We start from the raw sequence: 21,983 nt of genomic DNA, 5'->3' as shown, positions 1-21,983 counted from the left end.
GTCTAATGTGAGTCAGTTTTGGGGGTCCTTGACATGAAAAAGTTTGAGAACCAGTGCTTCACAAAACTCAAGGAGATCATTCCATCTCACAATTTCTAGCAGCTGCAACATTTAAAGTGAGAAAGTTCACAACAATAAACAATCAACATGACTGAAATGCTCAACTTCAGAACATTGTAATTTCACCACTGTATTTCTAAATATTTGACATTATTACATTATAACTGACATTATTAAATTCACTTTCACACAGTGAGCTTGAGGATGGCAGCGCTAGGGAGTTAGAGAAAGGGACAAAGAGCAACACCAATACAGAGGGCGAATCAGAGACTGAGGAGCAAACTGGGACACAATGTCAGTCTTAATTTTACCACTAGATGACACTAAAGTAAAAAAATAAAATAAAATCCTGCATACAGTGAAATTAATAAGATTAAATGAGGAGGCTGTTACACTGGTGTTGTAAATAATAAGCAACATTTTAATGATTGTTTTCTTGTACATAAAACTATGAAATATATATATAATAACAAACTACCAGTTTTAAAACAGTTTCTTTAAATTAAGTCGCTTTTATCCAAAGCTTTTTATGTCAGAGGTTGCACGCCTCTGGAGGAACTAGGGTTAAGTGTCTTGCTCAGGGACACATCAGTGGAGGGGTCACAGAGGGGGATTGAACCCAGGTCTTTATCTTGTCCACTGCACCATACCACCTCAGCTGTCAAGGTAATGTAAAATAATGATTTGATCCCAGTGCAGTTGTCTAGTTGGTGTGTTAACGTCACTAAATGAGTAAATAACTGACCAAAACAAAAAGAGGAATAGCCACTTTATCTGGAAATTAAATGTGAATTCAAATGGTCAATGTAGTCGTCAAAATATGTTCTCAAAATATGTTCTCAGTGTGCAAAATTTCATAAAATATCATGAATTGTAGGGAAAGGATTTTCTTTTATTTCTAGGACTCTGATTCAGACCAGGTCAACAATATACAGTATCTGTGATAAGTTAAATCAGGTAATGAGATAATAATCAGCTGTAATATAAAGCTGAGCTTCAGAAGCAAGACAAGAAAGACTCCTCTAGTAATTACAGATCGGTGCAAAAGTCCTGTTCACACCTTGGTGACTCAAACAATGTGGATGATGAGTGAATCGTGTGTCTCTGGATTGATGGGATTTAAGTTGACAGCGTCCAACATCTGAATATCTTGGTGAAGTTCCTGAAGTCTGAGCTGGATTCATTGTAAACAACCACATCAGCAATGAATGAATGACCTGAAATTTGACCATACATGTAGTAAATGTCATAAATTGACAGGGCTGATCTTTGCTCGGTGCTGCTGTGGCTTGTTGACTGTTGTGTAGAGAGGATCCTCTGAAGAGCTGGACGGCTGGCTGACTGTACAGTAGGCTGGATTTTACTTCACAGTAGAATATTCGTAGGCAGCAGAGCTGGGTTTGAGGATCACTGTCTCACCACCAACTCTGTCAGAGCTGTTTGGAAGTTGATGCTGGAGTAATGCGCGAGGCAGAGGGGTTTGTGGGAAAGTGGCAGTGGCATAAATCGTGTTCATCTTATTTCCTGAGTTTGGCGTCTGCTGTATCTCCTCATAGACATGATCCTACCAGAATGAAAAATACAGTCTGAAAAAATCATATAAAATCCATATAATAAGAACTGAGTCTGAGTAACTATAAATAAATACAATTTTAGAGAACAATAGCTTTTAATAATATTGTTTAAATAATTAAAGTTTTAAAACATTCCCACATACATTATATCATACAGTAACATATTTCCCATTGTAGTCTGCAGTGGTTTTTGATAATTATCGTTGGTAACAGTATAATACTTTATAGGAGAGGAGTTTAGTTATCCTCCTTGGTTTCTGTTCAGAGGCAACAGGGAAGAAACAGCAAAGAAATGTGTGTGCCAGTTGGTTATCAGAGGTGGTAGTGCTCCTGCATCTAAATTTGACCACTGTAGGTAAAATATTCATAACAAACACAACAGGATCTCCACACGTAGCAAAAAGGGAGATTCTGTCACTGAAACAGTGAAAACGCTGCATCCTTGTTGGTCAATATTTATATATGTTTTTTCTATGAAGTGAGAGTCCCAGAAGTTCTTTCTTATTCTTTTAACACTCATACTTGAGTAATCCAGCTTATTGCACAATTATTCCAGCAATATCTATTCAACCTATACAGTACCACAACACACACAAACATTCATATATACCAACAAGTCCTCAAACCTAAACGACAACATAGTTGTTTTTACCAATATCCAAATAAGACTCAAATGAGCGTTTTGGAAATCACATGATCTAAGTCACATGACATAAACACGTGGAGTGACACAAAGGAGGCAAACCCTACCTACACAGCTGTTGGGTTTACCATTCAACATACATACAATCACTGACTGTGAAGGTCAGGATGAGGTTTGGGATCTACGGGGTTCTGTCAACGCCTTTAAGACTAGGGCTGCGTCTTTTTTGCTTAGGAAGGTTCCTAACTGAGTCAAGTGACCTGGAAGTATTTCGATTATTGTTGTTTTTTATTAGGCTATGGGTAAAATCGATTTAGATCACAGTTCTGCGGGCAGAGCATATACTAGGCTATTCGCTCAGCACCCCTTCTGCACAGTCGCTCTCTCTCTCTCTCTCTCTCTCACCTTACGCTGTCATTCTGTGGGAAACACCCTGTCCATTATTTGGTAACTGTTACCCTATCTGCCTTTTGCTATGTACCATCCACCGTGATGTCCGCCTTTAGATGGCGGACACATCTTTCTTTGACTTCATGACGTTTCCATCGAGGTCAAAGAAAGGTGGTTAGGAAAGAAGATTATTCTTGACTTTTTGAACGCAGCCTAATATGGTTAGCTAACTAGCTAACCCTGAAACTACGAAGTTAGCTGGTTGTAGCCTGTTTAGCTGAGATGATACGTATCTTAAAATTTACTAGCTCCTTGCAAAGCCGCTTGTTGAGAGGCAAGCGCTGGGCGCTGAGTGTTTTTTTCCGGTCACCGAGAGTGAAAAAATGTCAGCTTGGAGCTCAACGCGCGTGGTCAATGGTCTTACCCAGCCGTTCTATCACAGTGCTGGGGGGTTGGGACAAACACCATACCGAACCACCTCAGCTCTTTAACCTTGGGGTGGTGATGGGGCAGTGGATAAGATGCATTCCTTTCATGTGAGAGACCTGGGTTCAATCCACTGTGAAACACCAATGTGTCCCTGAGCAAGACTCTTAACCCCTAGTTGCTCCAGAGGCGTGCGACCTCTGACATATAGAGCAATTGTAAGCTGCTTTGGATAAAAGCATCAGCTAAATTAATAAATGTAAATGTCTTCATGCAGAGCCTATCCTACACTTTGTGGTGACATTTTTACATTTAGTAAAATTAACTTGCCTACTTGCAGCACATCACACACATATTATAATATAATAGCAGGTGGTAAAGGAAAAGTTATGATAATTTTTCAATTATAGTAGTCCATCTCTGGGATGGATCTCTAATTCATTTAATTTATATTTTAAAGATTAAACATGACAATTAACTTTAATCTTGTTATTTTCAACAAAGTTTTGTGTTGGAGTTTGTGTTATTCAAAATTTTGACACCAAGATTAAAAATTTTACAGCAAATGTATAACGGTTCCACATATCAGTCATCGGTCGGCCCAAAAAAATAAATACCAGTCGATCCTTAATGTGTTTGCATTGTACTGCCACTAGAGGTCGCTTATTTATACGGTTATTTTTTTTTCTGTAGAGGACAGTTGTTTATACACTGACCTTTTTGTGCTGTGCTGCTGCTCCATTTCTTGTGTTCTTTAAAGGTGAAAATCCTGGAAGAAGCAAAAGTAAGATAACAATAGCTGAGTAAAAAAGCAGAAGGACATAAATGGATTAATTTCACCAATTTTTATCAAATTGAGACACTACCTCTTTAAGCCTTTAACTTTAAGCCTTAAAGCGACATTATTATTCCCATAACGCACTGAAACATGGCTGGTAGCAACTTAAAACATATTCCTGAGGACCTCTATCCATTTATCTCAGATTCATGGTCCTCGGGTCCATGCGACTGGTTTTTTTATTATTATTATTAATATTATTGCTATGTCTTATAGATATATGTGTTTATCCTTAACCTTTCCTCTCCTATATCCTTATGTTATTCCTACTGTGATGTAAATTCCCACAACAGTACTGACACCAAATCTCGCAAAAAACAAATTTATATAATGTTACTTTAACCATCGGATCTTGCCTTTGTGTTTACACCTGGTATTTTTTTCTTGTTTTCTTGTTATCCTCATTGAGATTGGACCTCTCCTAAACTGCGCATGAGTAATTTCAGGTGGAGGCTAATTCGCACCAGACTCATGCTGGTGAGTTGGGGAAAATGTAAAGTTTATACTTTGTGAAATTCTGTTTTACAACAAATTTATAATTATTTGTTTCCTCTTGTAAGTCTGGCAAATAAGTGAAGTTTTTCCTTTCTTTGTATAAAAACATTGTGTCCATTAACTTCAAGACATGAAAAAGAAGTCATGTATAGTCACTACAAACGATATAGAGTGTTTCTTTGGCCTTGTTAGTCCTCACCTCCACACAGGGTGGAGCTGTTGTTAATGTGGTTTTCTGTTTACAAAATGTGAGTGTTTCTTCTGCAAACTGGTAATAACTCTTACATGCGTAGATTAGATCAAAATCAGCACAAACGGCAGCAGCAGCACAGCTACACAGACGATCACAGTGATGACGACGTGAGGGCCACCTGCAAAATAAACCACAATTATTTTTTTTAACATGGGTCATTATCCACAGCTGTCTGTGTTGAGAAAATGTAAGTGGACGTTTATAGAAATTTCATTTTAACCCCCCCCGCTCTTCTCTAGCAGAAGATTTAAGAAGTCAAACGTGCTCTCTTACCAGGACTCTCTGCAGATGCAGTAGTTGACTGGGTTGAAAAAAACAGAGATGTGGATACTGCTGGTGATACTGCTGGTGATACTGAAAAAGAAAACAATTAAATTTGGCAAGAGAACAGACAGAATAACCCTTAGAGATCAGAATGTTAATTATCCTTAAAAAGTATAAAACATGCATAGTGAAACACTCAACACTAAATCTGTTTATGAATTGATCACTTGGGTTTTAGTTGTTGCTGATGAAGTTCTGCTGTCACATCACTGCAGAACGCAGCTCTGAAGAAGTGCAGGAACTTAAAACAAGTATTAAGCAGCATCAGGATTTCACAGCCATTTGAAAAAAAAGTCAAATGTTTTTTTAACAAAGCAAATTATAAGGCTTTAATGAGTTTCAGCTTAATTGCTTCTTCACATACACTATAAAGGTTCTGATTTCTTCTGCAATTTTCAATTATGATTTTGGCTTCCACAAGTTATGAAAACAAAATAATCTAGGTAAAATAATTTTTGTGAGACATTCTTTTTCGCAATGATGCTCTGCTTTGACTTTATAATCCAGTGGTTATGTGACCTATATGTTCAGCTCGGGCCAAGATGAAGGGTGGAGCGCTTTTGATCAAGAACAAGTAAGGAAAAACCAATTCAGCTGTTTGACGGTTGTTACACACTGTGGCAGTCCCAAAGACTGGTGCAAATAAAAAGTTAGAAAAGAGCCTTAAGCATATGACAGTAAACAACTGTGTGGTAACATGCCCAGATCAGACAGATCTGGTCACAAAGCACGTTTTATACTGAATGAGTTAGAGAAAATTCAAAGTTCAAGAAGATCCTTTTTTTCAAAAAGGTCATCCATCCATCGTCAACCGCTTCTCCTGCAAACAGCTGGAGCCAATCCCAGCTTACATCGGGCGAAACGCGGGGTACACCCTGGACAGGTCACCAGTCCATCTCAGGGCCACACATAGACAACACCAATCACATCCACACCTAAGGACAATTTCGGAGACACCAATTAACCCAGCCTGCATTTCTTTGGATGGTGGGAGGAAGCCGGAGCACCTGGAGAGAACCCACGGGGACACGGGGAGAGCATGCAAACTCCCCAAATCATTGACTAATCGTGTTAATTAATCGCAATCTCAATATTATTAGTCAATAAGTGATTATGATTTTTTGCCATAATTGAGTAATAGGATGCTCTTGCCAGGATTGCTAAGTAAAAATAGAAAATAGATTAGAAAGAAAAAATATTAACTCAGTTGTGTCTTTTTAACTGAAACCAAAAAGTTTTTTTTACTGTTTCAGTTGACAGTGACTGAAATTGTATATCACATGCAATGACAATAAAGGCAATAAAATCAAAAATGGTCTTATCTGTTTGATGGCAGGAACAGCACAGGTGTTAATAATAACATTAACAATGGCTCTGTTAAGTCATGACAGTGAGTCAGCATGAACAATATCAGGACCCTGAAACTGCAGCAGCTAAATGGAATTCAGCCCTCATTCATTTATTATTTACATCTGTATTTTCCTACTGTGATGTAAAAATGTCTTCTGTGAAAAAGGTCTGATGCTGCCAAATGTTTTGCTCTTTACCAAAGGGAAACTAACTAACTGTGGTTCATTATAAAACTTCAACTGTAACTTAGGGACTCTTTATTCACGCCAACTCAGATTCTGTCACTGCTTCTTTTGCCATGGTGAATCATAGTATTGCTGATCCATGATGATGGCTTTATTTATTCACTATGCATGCAATTGCTGACTACAGGTTGACATATAGATGGATCTTCTCCCTTACAGATGAATTTGTTAATCGGAGCATCATTTCGATATCGACACCCGAATGTGAGATTCTGTCCAATATTTGGAAACTTGGTGAAGTTAGTAATTTTAGCTGTGAGAGACAGACAGACACTTAATTTTCTGTATGAGTAGATCAAAGCTCAAAGTGTCAGATGTGTGCTGCTCACCTTCAACCTTCAGCTGTATCTTTCTGAGAGCAGCTCTGTAACTTCCTTCATGTGTTTCCACTCCACACCGGTAGACACCAGCATCATGTGAGGACACGTTACTGATGGACATGCTGAAGCTACTGTTGGTTTCTGTGAGAGTGAATGTCCCGTTTGACTTCAGAGAGGATTTTGTTGATAAAATATCCTCACAGATTGAACCGTTCTGTTTGCAGAAGAACTTGTATTTGTTTCCTGTGTAATCACATGTGATGGTGGTTTTAGCTGTTCTGTACGCAGTTTGAATAAATTGTCTCTGGCAGCCGTCTGTCTCTGCAAATAAACAAGAAATATCAAATGTGAAACTGAGATACTGTGCTAACACATGATGGAAATGCAATCACACACTCATACAGTATGTATTGGAATATGATCTTTATGGCAAATTGATTTTGATTTTGGTTATGTAAGCAGATGATGACTTAAAAAAGTGACTCTACTGAATGTGAAATTGGAGTCAAAATACTTTGCATTAAGTTCTTATCATTTTAATATGTATATATATTTAAGCGCTGGATCCAAAGAATGTATTTGAATGAAAAGTGTCTCTTACCAATCCAATTTCACTTCCTCTGTGTCCTGGGATGAGTCCGACTGTTGGTGAAATTTACACTGATAGTCCCCGAAGTCCTCACGTTCAAGTTGTTTAATGGCCACTCTGAGATTTGTATTTTTTGGATCATGGTACAGGGAAACTTGCCTTTGTTTTCCCACACATCCTTCTCAGAGCTTCGTATGATTTCTTTGGGAGAAACTACATCAATACTTTGATATTTTACATTTGGTTTTGGATATTTGCAGGTGAATTCAACCCATCCTGATACATCCCTTCACTTCAGACAAGGCCTCACAACCTGTAGATCAAAGACAAAAGTTCACATCATGTTAGACACTGAAACGATGTGACATCATTCATCTGAATTAGCTTTCTATTAATGCAACAAACACTGTTTCTTGTATACATTTGCAGGATCTGTCAGCAGACAGCTCTTTGAATCAGTGGATCACAGACATTCAATGCCCAGTTGCACGTTTCTTTTAATTAAATGATTTTGACCTTTACTTTTACACACATAATGTTATATTATTACAAGTTATTAAAGTTACCCACCTGTTAGATAATTGTGAAGCACATTTTAATTAATAATTAATTAAGCACTTTAATTTGAACTCCTTCTACCAATTATAAGCAGTATACAAATATTGAATACATGGTTTAGAACACACTTAATGTAGTCGTAAGCTGCTATGAGGACATTTTAATAGTATCTGTCAGCAATTACATTTTTTCTTATTTAAAGAAATTTTATATAATTGCAACTGTGTTAATATTCTGTCATTCATCATCTGTTTACAATCCACTTTTGAGCGCCCAGGAGGGGCTATACAAACACGTAAGTGCATTGCTGAAAGTGGAGTCTAAACCTAAATCTAAAGCAACACGTGAACAGCCTAAAATATCCTGTCTGAAAAGCTGATTTTGTTTATGTTTTTTTTTTTTTTTCTCTGTAGACTAACTAATTTGAGCTAAAGAACAATTTCCTCTGTTCATTCAGATTCATTAAACCTTTAAATGACACATTGTTGTGGCATGGTCCTTCTAGTGAAATTGTTTATATACTGATCTTGTGTTTTAGATGCTACGAGATAACATCACAAGGGAGCTGGCTATTTAAAAAACCCCACATGAAATGTTGTCAGTGAACATTTTGCAGACATGAATTTGTCTTTTAGCCACACCGCCTCAAAGACACCTTGTTATTGTTTATTCTCTTACCATGACTGTACTGTTGTTTACAATCCTGCTGTAACATTTGTTCACAAAACGATAAATAATTCTCTTATAGCTCGACCAGAACTGGATTTTGAGGCTGAGACCGATTTCAGAGCACTGTATTGAGGGCTGTATTATATTAAACTAATACAAAATGAGAATAACCCAAACCAGACCAACCTGTTAATTATTTCAGAAGCAGGCTGTAACAAGTGTAATCTCTAAGATCAGTAGTCCAATAGCAGCAAACGTTTTACCTGTCATCAGTGAGAGGAAGAGAAGAAGAAAGATCTTCATTTTGTTGGATGCTGAGATCCTCCTTGTTGGTTGGTCTCCTGTATCTGCACAGCTCTATTTCCTGAACTTACATCTTATGATACCTAAAAACTACTCCTCAATTTTCTATCCTGCCCCTTTCATCTTTCTTCTTTAAGTTTTAGCCACATCTCCTCCCACCTTATACATCACTTCATTACACAGTAAATAGGAAATGACTGTAATGAGAGAGAGAGAAAACTTGTACTGTCCCCTGACACAGTGCAACAGTTATAACTTATGCAAACTACAAACTGTGAATGCGTACATCCTCATCATTATTCATGATCTGGTTTTAATCAAGTAAATTACGTACTTCATAGATCATAAATTGTGTATCTGCACAGGTGACTGAGGGAACAAACTAAAGACATTTTATTAGAATTTTTTTCTCCTAAAACCTGTGGATGTTAAACCTTTGGGCAGCAGTAGCTCAGTCTGTGGGGTCTTATCTTGGGAACCGGATGGTGGTTCCGGTTCACGTCCAGCACGGATCAGTCAAAAGGAGTTCAGACTGGCAGCTGGAGAGGTGCCACTTCACCTCCTGGTCACTGCTGAAGGTTCACCTGAGCAAAGCCTGAACCCCTAACTGCTCAGGGAGCCTGACTGCGTGGCAGCCCCCTCACTCTGACATGTAGAGGTCCTGTTTGTGCGTTTGTATTTTGGACCTGTGTGTGACCCTGTTGGAGGGCAGTGGAAGCAACCTATGAACATCATTAACATATTATCACCTTCAAGATGAACTTGTTCGCAAAGCAGAGTGGTCATTCATCTGTCCAGTATTCTCTCTGTTAGCTTTGTTTTGGGGCTAGAACCTCTCCTGAGAGAAGATTTGACTCTTTAGCTGCTAAATGCTCGACTGTGTTCACCAGTTAGTCTCTAACTGTGTCTGTCCTGTTTGCTGCTGAGCAGATAGTGAACAATGGCCTTTTAGTTTTTCATTGTCAGATAGTGTTCAGCATTTAAATGGTAGGAGATACAGCTCTTTTTAAACAGAAGCTGTAATAATAAGCTGTAAAGCTTCACATGGAAATGTGGAACAACAGTAGTGATGGCTGTGGATGAGGTCTATGTTGACACGTCTCTTACTATTATTTTTTTTATCTCCCTCTGGCTATGAGACATTCTCACCCTTAACCAGAAAAGCTATTTAAAACCAACAGGTTGCAAACCACAGGCTCACTTAAGTCTCCACCCATAGAACAAAACCACATGAAACTGCTGCTGATGGCTGATAAAATATTATTATATTATAAACAGGTTATCATGTTTAATCAGGTTTATTGGCTGAATTAGATTAAAACGTGTGGCAGTATCTGCCTTGCCTTGTTTTATTGAGTTTTTGTTGGCAGAAAAAAAAAACACCTTCAGAGTACTCTGGCAAAAAGATAAACCTGGCACAGCTTTTGCCAGACTGCAAAAGGAAGTCTTCGGGTAAGAAGCTGAGTTGGCAAATGAAACACAAGCAAGCAGACGTTCCTTTGTAACTGGATCGCTGTATTTCTGCTGTTTACCTCACAGTCAGTGCAACCAAATGTTAAACTATTGATGCTGTGATCATTTTCCAGATCTTTTGTCAGATCCTGTGATCCTTTAACCTGATGGACTGTCAAACTGGGCTGGATCGTTGATGTCTCACCGTCATTTTAAACAGCACACCCCCACCATCACAGCCCCCCTGCATTGTTTTAACACTGTTATAGTCACTCCTTGTTCAATAATAATTAGTCATTCAACAAAACTGAATAGAAAAGCATCACGGTCAGACTGAACATCCTCAGTCAGGTTATGATCTCAGGCTTTAGTGTCATTCTATTTTAGGTCACTTACAAAAAGCTCCACCCCTCATATTTTTCTACCACACATCATTGCAGACATCAGTAAACCACAGGAAACTGTGCTTATTTGGTGATTTAAATTGAAAATGAATGTATCTAGATATTCAGCACATTAAAGTTAATTTGCTATTTGTAAAATTCTATGTGATTGTTGCATCTTTCAAGTTATTTTGATGATATCTGTAGTCTTGGTAAAAGGCATGTAGTGTTGTCTCCCACAGTGTGTCACGGTGGGATCTCAAATGGGGGTCCGTCGTCTAATGTGAGTCAGTTTTGGGGGTCCTTGACATGAAAAAGTTTGAGAACCAGTGCTTCACAAAACTCAAGGAGATCATTCCATCTCACAATTTCTAGCAGCTGCAACATTTAAAGTGAGAAAGTTCACAACAATAAACAATCAACATGACTGACATGCTCAACTTCAGAACACTGTAATTTCACCTCTGTATTTCTAAATATATTGACATTATTACATTATAACTGACATTATTAAATTCACTTTCACACAGTGAGCTTGAGGATGGCAGCGCTAGGGAGTTAGAGAAAGGGACAAAGAGCAACACCAATACAGAGGGCGAATCAGAGACTGAGGAGCAAACTGGGACACAATGTCAGTCTTAATTTTACCACTAGATGACACTAAAGTAAAAAAATAAATAAAATCCTGCATACAGTGAAATTAATAAGATTAAATGAGGAGGCTGTTACACTGGTGTTGTAAATAATAAGCAACATTTTAATGATTGTTTTCTTGTACATAAAACTATGAAATATATAATATAATAACTCAAACCTTGGTGACTCAAACAATGTGGATGATGAAGTGAATCGTGTGTCTCTGGATTGATGGGATTTAAGTTGACAGCGTCCAACATCTGATTATCTTGGTGAAGTTCCTGAAGTCTGAGTTGGATTCATTGTAAACAACCACATCAGCAATGAATGACCTGAAATTTTGACCATACATGTAGTAAAAGTCATAAATTGACAGGGCTGATCTTTGCTCAGTGCTGCTGTGGCTTGTTGACTGTTGTGTAGAGAGGATCCTCTGAAGAGCTGGACGGCTGGCTGACTGTACAGTAGGCTGGATTTTGCTTCACAGTAGAATATTCGTAGGCAGCAGAGCTGGGTTTGAGGATCACTGCCTCACCACCAACTCTGTCAGAGCTGTTTGGAAGTTGACGCTGGAGTAATGCTGCGAGGCAGAGGGGTTTGTGGGAAAGTTGGCAGTGGCATAAATTGTGTTCATCTTATTTCCTGAGTTTGGCGTCTGCTGTATCTCCTCATAGACATGATCCTAACAGAATGAAAAATACAGTCTGAAAAAATCATATAAAATCCATATAATAAGAACTGAGTCTGAGTAACTGATATTAAATAAATACAATTTTAAAGAACAATAGCTTTTAATAATATTGTTTAAATAATTAAAGTTTTAAAACATTCCCATATACATTATATCATACAGTAACATATTTCCCATTGTAGTCTGCAGTGGTTTTTTGATAATTATCTCGTTGTAACAGTATAATACTTTATAGGGAGAGTTTAGTTTACAAGTTATCCTCCTTGGTTTCTGTTCAGAGGCAACAGGGAAGAAACAGGAAGTGCTCCTGCATCTAAATTTGACCACTGTAGGTAAAATATTCATAACAAACGCAACAGGATCTCCACACGTAGCAAAAAGGGAGATTCTGTCACTGAAACAGTGAAAACGCTGCATCCTTGTTGGTCAATATTAATTTATATTGTTTTTTCTATGAAGTGAGAGTCCCAGAAGTTCTTTCTTATTCTTTTAACACTCATACTTGAGTAATCCAGCTATTGCACAATTATTCCAGCAATATCTATTCAACTATACAGTACCACACACACACAAACATTCATATATACCAACAAGTCCTCAAACCTAAACGACAACATAGGTTGTTTTTACCAATATCCAAATATGACTCAAATGAGCGTTTTGGAAATCACGTGATCTAAGTCACATGACATAAACACGTGGAGTGACACAAAGGAGGCAAACCCTACCTACTGTTTGATGCCAGACGTCACTCCTCAGTCTGTATACAGCAACTTCCCAGGTTGACATATAGTACATCCCGGTATCTCTTCTTCAGTCTTTGAAACCCAGGCAACATTTCCCAACACAAATAAATAGGTGCAGTAATGAACACAGTTACATGACACTAGCAAATACAACAAGAGAAATCAGAATGAAGGCAAAAACTAAGAAAGAAACATTGGTTTTCAAGTTTGAATGTGGTCAGATACACAGATAGTATCCTGTTAAAGTTAAAGCAAGGTATCATCAGCAGAGAAATGAAAGAGATGAGATGTTTCTTAAGTCAACAAGGTCCAACATCTGAATATCTTGGTGAAGTTCCTGAAGTCTGAGCTGGTGTTCATTGTAAACAACTACATCAGAAATGAATGACCTGAAATTTTGGCCATGTAGTAAATGTCATAAATTCCTAACAGGGCTGATCTTTGCTCAGTGCTGCTGTGGCTTGTTGACTGTTGTGTAGAGAGGTTCCTCTGAAGAGCTGGACGGCAGGTCGACAGTACAGTAGGCTGGATTTTGCTTCAAAAGAGAATATTTGCAGGCAACAGAGCTGGGTTTGAGGATCACTGCCTCACCACCAACTCTGTCAGAGCTGCTTTGGAAGTTGATGGTAGAGTAATGCAGCGAGGCAGACGGGTTTGTGGGAAAGGTGGCAGTGGCATAAATCGTGTCTATCTTATTTCCTGGGTCTGGTGTCTGGATGTGCTGCTGTATCTCCTCATAGAAATGATCCTACCAGGATAGAAAAAATAAAAAAAATACAGTCTGACAAAATCATATTAAATCCATAAAATAAGAACTCTCCATTGTGAACTCTCCATCTGAGGGTCTGAGTAACGGATTTTAAATAAAATAAAATTTAAAGGTTCAGTGTTTAAGCTTTAGTGGCATCTAGTGGTGAGAGTTGCAAATTAGATTGCTCTTTTGATTCTACCATCTCACACAGCTGATTCTCAGTTAACAGGGCCAAGTGGAATTACAAGGGTTAGAGTCCCTGGTTTCTCCGCTGTTAACTTGTTGACTGGGCCCGCTGTCAATTGCTTTTACCATAGTTTGTAGCGTGGAAATCTGGGTTTACAGTGATGACTGTATCTAAAGAAGGGTTAGAGTCCCGTTAGGGTCTGAGTCCACCCAAACTGTCTTTTGCCAGCTGAAAACGCCACTTGCTGTTCTGAAAACGCCTAGCTGGGAGCGCTAGGGTGCGTTTTGGAGGCGCATTGTTTTTTTTCAAGACATTGTGGTTGCCATGATACATAGTTTCCGTGGAATGTTTTGCAAGTAGGGTAGCCTACTTAATTTTAGTGAATGTAAAAATTTCACCACAAAGTACATAGGCCTACTTGCTCTGGCCCTTGCTCTGCATGAAGAGAAGGCTGAAACATGAGAGCACAGACTGTCTGTACGTGGGATCATGAGATTTTGCGGGCGAGGAAACACCTCGGCGAGTAGGCAAATCACTTCGTTCAAGATATGATGTGCTCGGTGCGGTGTTTGTCCCGCCCCTCCTGCACTGTGATTGGACGGCTGGGTAAAAAGTGACAGTGGAGAGCGCAGCGTTTTTCCCAAAGTTGAACATTTTTCATCACTTGGCGACCGGAAAAGACGCTCAGCACCTCGTCACGCTCCTGCCGTTTGTACCAGCTTGGAAAAATGCGGTGCTTCCATTGCAATGAATTGAAAAAGATGCTGGCATCAGAAAAAAACGCTTTGGTCGACACGGTCCCTTAGGGTTGCGAATCCCTAAGTGTTAAATGGTTAGAGTCCCTAAGTAACTTGTTGACAGGGTCCCGCTGTCAACCGCTTTTACCAGAGTTTGTGGCCTGGACAATCCGGAATTACAGTGACAACTGTATCTAAAGAAGGGTTAGAGTCCCGTTAGGGTCTGAGTCCCTAAGTAACTTGTTGACAGGGTCCCGCTGTCAACCGCTTTTGCCAGAGTTTGTGGCCTGGACAATCCGGATTTACAGTGACAACTGTATCTAAAGAAGGGTTAGAGTCCCCTTAAGGTTAGAGTCCCTAAGTAACTAAAGGGGGGATATCTATGAAGATTCTCAGTCATCCAGGTCATAGTTATCCAACGAAGGTTAAAATGAAGGGCAACTGGACTTGGTTGAAGCTACTGGAAGACGTTTCGTCCCTTATCCAAAGGACTTCTTCAGTTCTTCAGTTCTCCAGAACTGAAGAAGTCCTTTGGATAAGGATAAAGGGGGGATAGAGTGGGAGATGGGGAATCAAAGGAGTAAAATAAGCAAAGGTGGGAGACCTGCCTGTTTTAACTTTTAAAACTTTTTATATTTCCCTGTTCCTTTTATGTTTTATGTAAAGCACTTTGAATTACCTTGTTGTTGAAATATGCCATACACATAAACTTGCCTTGATATTAAGAAATTATACACTCACCTAAAGGATTATTAGCAACACCTGTTCAGTTTCTCATTAATGCAATTATGTAATCAACCAATCACATGGCAGTTGCTTCAATGCACTTAGGGGTGTGGTCCTGGTCAAGACAATCTCCTGAACTCCAAACTGAATGTCAGAATGGGAAAGAAAGGTGATTTAAGCAATTTTGAGCGTGGCATGGTTATTGGTGCCAGACGGGCCGGTGTGGGGGGGGCCCGTGGTTATGTAGATAGAAATGGCTCATTCTAAGGTAATAAAAACATAATGGTTCATTATGTAAGTTCTTTACACACCACTGAAAACATAGTTACAGTTATTATATTGCATTTCTGTCAATAGATCCTCAGAAATATTACACACTGAACCTTTAAAAGAACAATAGCTATTAACAATATTGTATTAATAATTTAAGTTTTAAAACATTCCCATATACATTATATCATACAGTAACATATTTCCTGTATCTGACCACTGTAGGTAAAATATTCATAACAAACACAACAGGTTCGCCACATATAGAAAAAAGAGATTCTGTCACTGAAAGACTGAAGAGCAGTGTTATTATTATTATATTATACCAGTGTTAATTTATATATTTTTTTTCTATGAAACGAGAGTCCCAGAAGTTCTTTCTTATACTTTTAACACAAATATTTAATATCTGGCATCATTCAGAGATGAGTAATCCAGCTATTGCGCAATTTTTTCAGCAATATCAATTCAACCTCCGGTTCCCAGCCTAATGCTTATGGACTGAGCTACTGCCGCCCCAAGTGACCGTCCTTGTCATGTGTTTGTGTTGTACGGCCACTAGAGGTCGCTGCCACAATGAACGTAAACAGTTGTACTTTTGTGTGGATTAAACAACCTATATGGTCGTTTTTCTATGGAGGACAGTCTCATTTATACACTGACCTGTTTGTGCTGTGCTGCTGCTCCATTTCTTGTGTTCTTTAAATGTGAAAATCCTGGCAGAAGAAAATGTAAGAGAACAATAACTAAGCAAACAAGCAGAAGGACACATATGGATTAATTTCACGCTTTTCATCAAATTGAGACACAGTCTCTTTAAGCCTTAAACTTTAAGCCGTAAAGCAACGTTATGTAGTACTTTTATCTTAAAAGTTTCAAAAGTTTCAAAATCCATATCATGGTACACTGACTTGTAATAGGAAGAATGGGATCTCAGTCATTACTGTGGCCCAGAGACTGTGTTATTAGCTTTGTTTCCAGCTACATTTTTTAAATATCCATTAAGAAGTATCGCATTAGTTTGATGGAAATACAAAATATGCAAAATTTGAAAAAACTTCCTTAATTTCGCAGAAAGGTTTAACACTCGCTTGAGGTGCTTTTTAGTCTTTGTCAAGAAATAGTTAATGTGCCAAATGGGAGATGGAAACACTTTTGCTGAATAAGTTCTGACTTAACACCCATCAGCATCAGTTTGTAACGCAATGGGGATCCCTATAGCATCATAGTTCAACGCTTCGGTGGAAGCACTGTTGCGTCAGTTTTGGATGGTAAAGGCAGGTATATGATATTTAATAGAAAAGACTGAGTAAGGAGGTGGTTGGGGTGGATGGAGGACCAGCACCCGGACTTTGTACCAGGAGACTGGGGTCCGTGTCCAGTGTGAAACAAAAAGTCAACATTAAATATTTTTATTTAAGTTACGCAAGTTACATAAATTGCGTAAGTTACGTGATGTAAGTTTCGTGACGTAAGTGAACCTGCGCATTAAGTGACGTACATAGTTATTTTAACCCAAACCATGATCTTTAGTAGTTTTGTGCCTAAACCTAACCAAATTGCAACGAAACAATAAATAAGTGAAGTTATTACTTTCTTTGTATAAAAACATTGTGTTCATCAACTTCAAGACATGAAAAAGAAGTGATGCACAGTCTCTACAAACGGTATCCAGTGTCTTCTTTGGCCTTTTTAATCCTCATTTACACACAGGGTGGAGCTGTTGTGAAGGAGTGTGTGTTTCTTCTGGAAAATGGTAATAACTCTTACGTTTGTAGATCAAAATCAGCACAAACAGCAGCAGCACAGCTACACAGACGATCACAATAATGACGACCTGACGGTCACCTGCAATATAAACCAGATTCATTATCATCCACAGCTGTCTGTGTTGAGTACATTTAAGTGGGCGATTAATTTGAAATATTTCCCCTCCTCTTGCTCTTCTCCAGCAGATGGTGTAATATATCCAAATTGCTCTCTTACCACGATTCTCTGCAGACTCAGTAGTTGACTGGGTTGAAGAAACCAGAGATGTGGATAATGTCGGTGACATTGCTGTTGATACTGCTGGTGATACTGAAAAAAAAGACAATTTAATTTGGCAAGAGAATAACCCTTAGAGGTCCGATTCCACAGAACTCTCTTTTCTCTTGGGTTTGTTAATACATTCACCGAGAGCACAAATGCATTTTTTTGATTGGTCTCCCGTGTTTCTGAAACACAAAAATAGGAAACTAAATAATGAATAAATGATAATGAATGAGACTGAATCCATTCAGCTGCTGTTGTGACAGGTCAATATATCTGCTGTGAACAAAAGGTCTATTGTGTAAGAGCCTTTTAAAGGAATAGTCTCAGTGTGAGAAATGCTCTCATTTGCTTTCTGAAAGAGAGTTCTCTTCACAGCCAGTATGGATCATACTTACAGTGAACAGTAACACTTTCATTGTACATTCAAGACAAAATTTCAGCCTATCCTTAAAGGTAAAATATGCATAAAACACTAAATCTGTGTTGATGAAACTGAACACTTGATAAGGGTTTTTGGTTGTTGCTGATAAAGTTCTGCTGTCAAATCACTGCAGGATGCTGCTCTGAGACATGCAGGAAATGAAAATGAGCACAAACAGCAACAACATCAGGTGATCTTAGTCAGCGTCAGGATATCACAGCTGACTGCCATTTGAAAAAAAAGTTAAATGATCAAGAACAAGAAAGGAAAAACCAGTTCAGCTGTTTTACGGTTGTTACACACTGTGACAGTCCCAAAAACTGGTACAGACAGTTAGAAAAGAGCCATCAGCATATGATAGTAAACAACTGTGTGGTAACATGACCAGATCAGACAGATCTGGTCACCAAGCAGGTTTAATACTGAATGGGTTAGAGAAAATCCATGGGATGATTTTCTTTTCTCCAAAAGGTCAATATTTCCAAAGTCAATAAATAATTGTTTTAATTAATCATGATCTCAAAACTATTGGTCAATAAGTGATTACGATTTTTGCGATAATCGAGCAGGTCTAATAGGATGCTCTTACCAGGATTGCTAAGTAAAACAAAAATAAAAATATTATCTCAGTTGTGTCTTTTTAACTGAACCAAAAAGTTATTTTTAATGTTTCAGCTGACAGTGACTGAAGTAGTATATGACATGCAATAACATTAAAGGCAATCAACTCAAAATATGTCTTATCTGTTTAATGGCAGGAACAGCACAGGTGTTAATAATAACATTAACAATGGCTCTGTTATATTCAAGTCTAACAGTAAGTCATGACAGTGAGTCAGCATGAACAATATCAGGACCTTGAAACTGCAGCAGCTAAATGGAATTCAGCCATCATTAAATTTATTGTTCACACCTGTGTTTCTCCTTCTGTGATGTAAAAATGTCTTTTGTGAAAAGGTCAATTGTTGCCAAGTGTTTTGCACTTTACCACAGAGAAACTAACTGTGGTTCATTATAAAACTGTAACTTATTTATCTTTATTCACGCCAACTCAGATTCTGTCACTGCTTCTTCTGCTTTACCCGTCGCCAGGGTGAATCGTAGTATTGGCGATCCATTGATGATGGCTTTATTTATGTCTTGCATGCACTTGGAGGTTAATATAGTCAGAGCTGATAAAATTGATAGTCAACTACATCCACACAATAAAAAATATCACTCACCGACAGTCATCACCAGTTTGTGGAAGAATTTGTTGCTGCGTGTTTTGTCAGTGGTTTCTGCTCCACACCAGTATGTCCCAGTGTCGTCTGTTGTTACATTTCTCACTGTTATGGTGATCTTTCTCTTGTTTTTGTCCTCCTTCATAGAAAACCTCCCAATGGTCTTGTTGTGCTGTGTGCTTAATAAAGGCTCACATATAGATGGATCTTCTCCCTTACAGATGAATTTGTTTATCAGAGTATAATTTGGATATCGACACCAGTATGTAAGATTCTGTCCAACAGCTGGAAACGTGGTGAAGTTAGTAATAGAAGCTGTAGAGACACAGACAGACATCGTTGTGTATCAGTGACTGTATTTAACAACATTTTTCAGAGACACTTTAATTATCTGTGTGAGAAAATCAAAGCTCAAAGTGTCAGATGTTTGCTGCTCACAGTTAACCTTCAGCTGTATCTTTCTGAGAGCAGCTCTGTAACTTCCTTCATGTGTTTCCACTCCACACCAGTAGACACCAGCATCATGTGAGGACACGTTACTGATGGACACGCTGAAGTTACTGTTGGTTTCTGTGAGAGTGAATGTCCCGTTTGACTTCAGAGAGGATTTTGTTGATAAAATATCCTCACAGATTGAACCTTTCTGTTTGCAGAAGAACTTGTATTTGTTTCCTGTGTAATCACATGCGATGGTGGTTTTAGCTGTTCTGTACGCAGTTTGATTAAATTGTCTCTGGCAGCCGTCTGTCTCTGCAAATAAACAAGAAAGGTAAAATGTGAAACTGTGATAATGTGCTAACACATGATGTAAATGCAAATCACCGCACTCATACAGTAAAGTGTGAATCATGTTAAATCTACTTTTATTGCAATTGATCTCCATTTTGTTTATCTGAGTAGATGATGACTTGAAATAGAAATTGACTCTAGTGAATGTGAAATTAGAGTCAAAATAGTCTGGAAATTTATAACCAACATCTGTAACATTCATTTTAATAAAAAGTGAGTGCCTCTTACCAACGTCCAAGTCCAGTTCCACTGTGTCACATGAGTCAGGTAGTTGGTTAAATTTACAGGTGTACTTCCCAAAGTTCTCACGTTCAGTTTTATTAATGGCCACCCTGAGATTTTTTTTTTGGATCATGGTACAGGAAAACTCTGCCGTTGTTTTCCCACACATTCTTTAGAGCACTTCGTATGGTTTCTTTGGGATTAACTAAATCAATACTTTCATATGTTACATTTGGTTTTGGATATTTGCAGGTGAATTTAATCCATCCTAATGGGCATCCCTTCACTTTAGACAAGACCTCATGACCTGTAGATCAAAGACAAAAGTTCACAACATGACACTTGACAGACTGTCATCTGAATTAGCTCTCTATCAATGCAACATTGCAACTTTACTTTGAGCTCAATATTTACCACTTGGAAGCAGTATACAAAATTTAATACATTCTTTTAACACACTATAATGTAGTTATAGGCTGCTATGAGGACAGTATCTGTCAGCAATTATAATATCTTATTTAAAGATATATTTTATATAATTGCAACTGTGTTTTAACATACAGTCACTCATCATCGGTTTAGCAGCCTCTACTTTTGAGTGCCCACAGGAGGGGCTATACAAACACATTAATTAAAAGTTTTTAGCTGGAAGTGGTTTTTAAATTTAAATCTAAAAGAACACTTGAACAGCCTAAAATATCATGTTTGAAAAGTAGATTCTAATGAATTAATTTGAGCTAAAGAACAGCTAAACCCAGGAGTGGTCGTTGGTTTCTGGCTCGGAGTAAAAAACAATTGTCCAGCCCAGAACCTCATATAGCTTCAGCTGAATTTCTAAATGTATTCTCACATCCTTTAGGAAATGATCTCTTTGCAGCTAGTATTAGTCACAATAACAGTGAACAGTAACACTTTCAATGCACATACAGAAATGTGAGTATTATTTTGTAAGACTTAATAAATTGTGCATCTATCCTTAAAAAATTAAGTATCTACATCTGTGTAAATAAAACTGATCACTTTTTAAGGGTTTTGGTTGTTGCTGATAGAGTTCTGTTGTCACATCACTGCAGTTCGCTGCTCTGAAAATGGAAGTGCAGGAAATGAAAACAAGAGCACAAATAGCAACAAGATATCTTTCTGCAGACTGAGTCAGCCAGTGACAGGATATCCCAGTTGACTGCCTTTGTAACAGCATTTCAAAATCTACTACATGCTTAAATATGGATGAAATAGGATGCTGTTTAATCAAGATCAATACATGAAACAGATAAAACTATCTCAGTTTTTGAGGTGCCTTTTCAACTGCAACCCTAAAGTCATTATTATTGTTTCAGCTTACAGTGACTGAAATATGTCTTATCTGTTTGATGGCAGGAAAAGCACAAGTGTTCATAATAACATTAACAATGGCTCTGTTATATTCAAGTCTAACAGTAAGTCATGACAGTGAGTCAGCATGAACAATATCAGGACCCTGAAACTGCAGCAGCTAAATGGAATTCAGCCCTCATGTATTTTATTGTTTACACCTGTGTTTCTCCTTCTGTGATGTAAAAATGTCTTTTGTGAAAAGGTCAATTGTCAAGTGTTTTGCACTTTACCACAGAGAAATAACTGATTCTCTCACTACTTCTTTTGCTTTACCCGTCGCCATGGTGAATCATTGGATTGCAGA

The 21,983-nt window shown here is 38.1% G+C and overlaps 1 protein-coding gene across 1 annotated transcript; it reads right to left on the bottom strand.

Annotated features, from left to right (window-relative positions):
- Window positions 1–245: 245 nt before the first annotated feature.
- On the bottom strand, window positions 246–20,177 carry LOC119885809 (CMRF35-like molecule 8). The gene is made up of 8 exons (XM_038696038.1): window positions 20,156–20,177; window positions 19,733–20,044; window positions 19,295–19,609; window positions 17,603–17,695; window positions 17,387–17,464; window positions 3,810–3,862; window positions 1,425–1,624; window positions 246–273 (listed from the first exon to the last, which is right to left on the bottom strand). Exons 1-8 carry the CDS (start codon window positions 20,175–20,177, stop codon window positions 246–248), a joined length of 1,101 nt encoding a protein of 366 aa, XP_038551966.1.
- Window positions 20,178–21,983: the final 1,806 nt, after the last annotated feature.

Source organism: Micropterus salmoides, unplaced genomic scaffold (assembly GCF_014851395.1).
Source record: "Micropterus salmoides isolate LMB-PRFRI ecotype aquatic unplaced genomic scaffold, ASM1485139v1 Ms_hic_scaffold_4, whole genome shotgun sequence".
In the NCBI taxonomy this organism is placed as follows: Eukaryota; Metazoa; Chordata; class Actinopteri; order Centrarchiformes; family Centrarchidae; genus Micropterus; species Micropterus salmoides.
Note: the sequence above shows the minus strand (reverse complement) of the source record. Positions and strands in the feature narration are given on the sequence as shown.

What these genes read in the sequence shown, in the direction of transcription:
- LOC119885809 (XM_038696038.1), bottom strand. Translation starts at nt 20,177, where the DNA reads ATGGAGATCAATTGCAATAAAA. An exon ending in GGAGATCAATTGCAATAAAA is followed by an intron (nt 20,045 to 20,155) that starts GTAGATTTAACA and finishes GTTTATTTGCAG; the next exon opens with AGACAGACGGCTGCCAGAGA. An exon ending in CAGCAGCACAGCACAAAAAG is followed by an intron (nt 1,625 to 3,809) that starts GTCAGTGTATAA and finishes TCATTCTGGTAG; the next exon opens with GATCATGTCTATGAGGAGAT.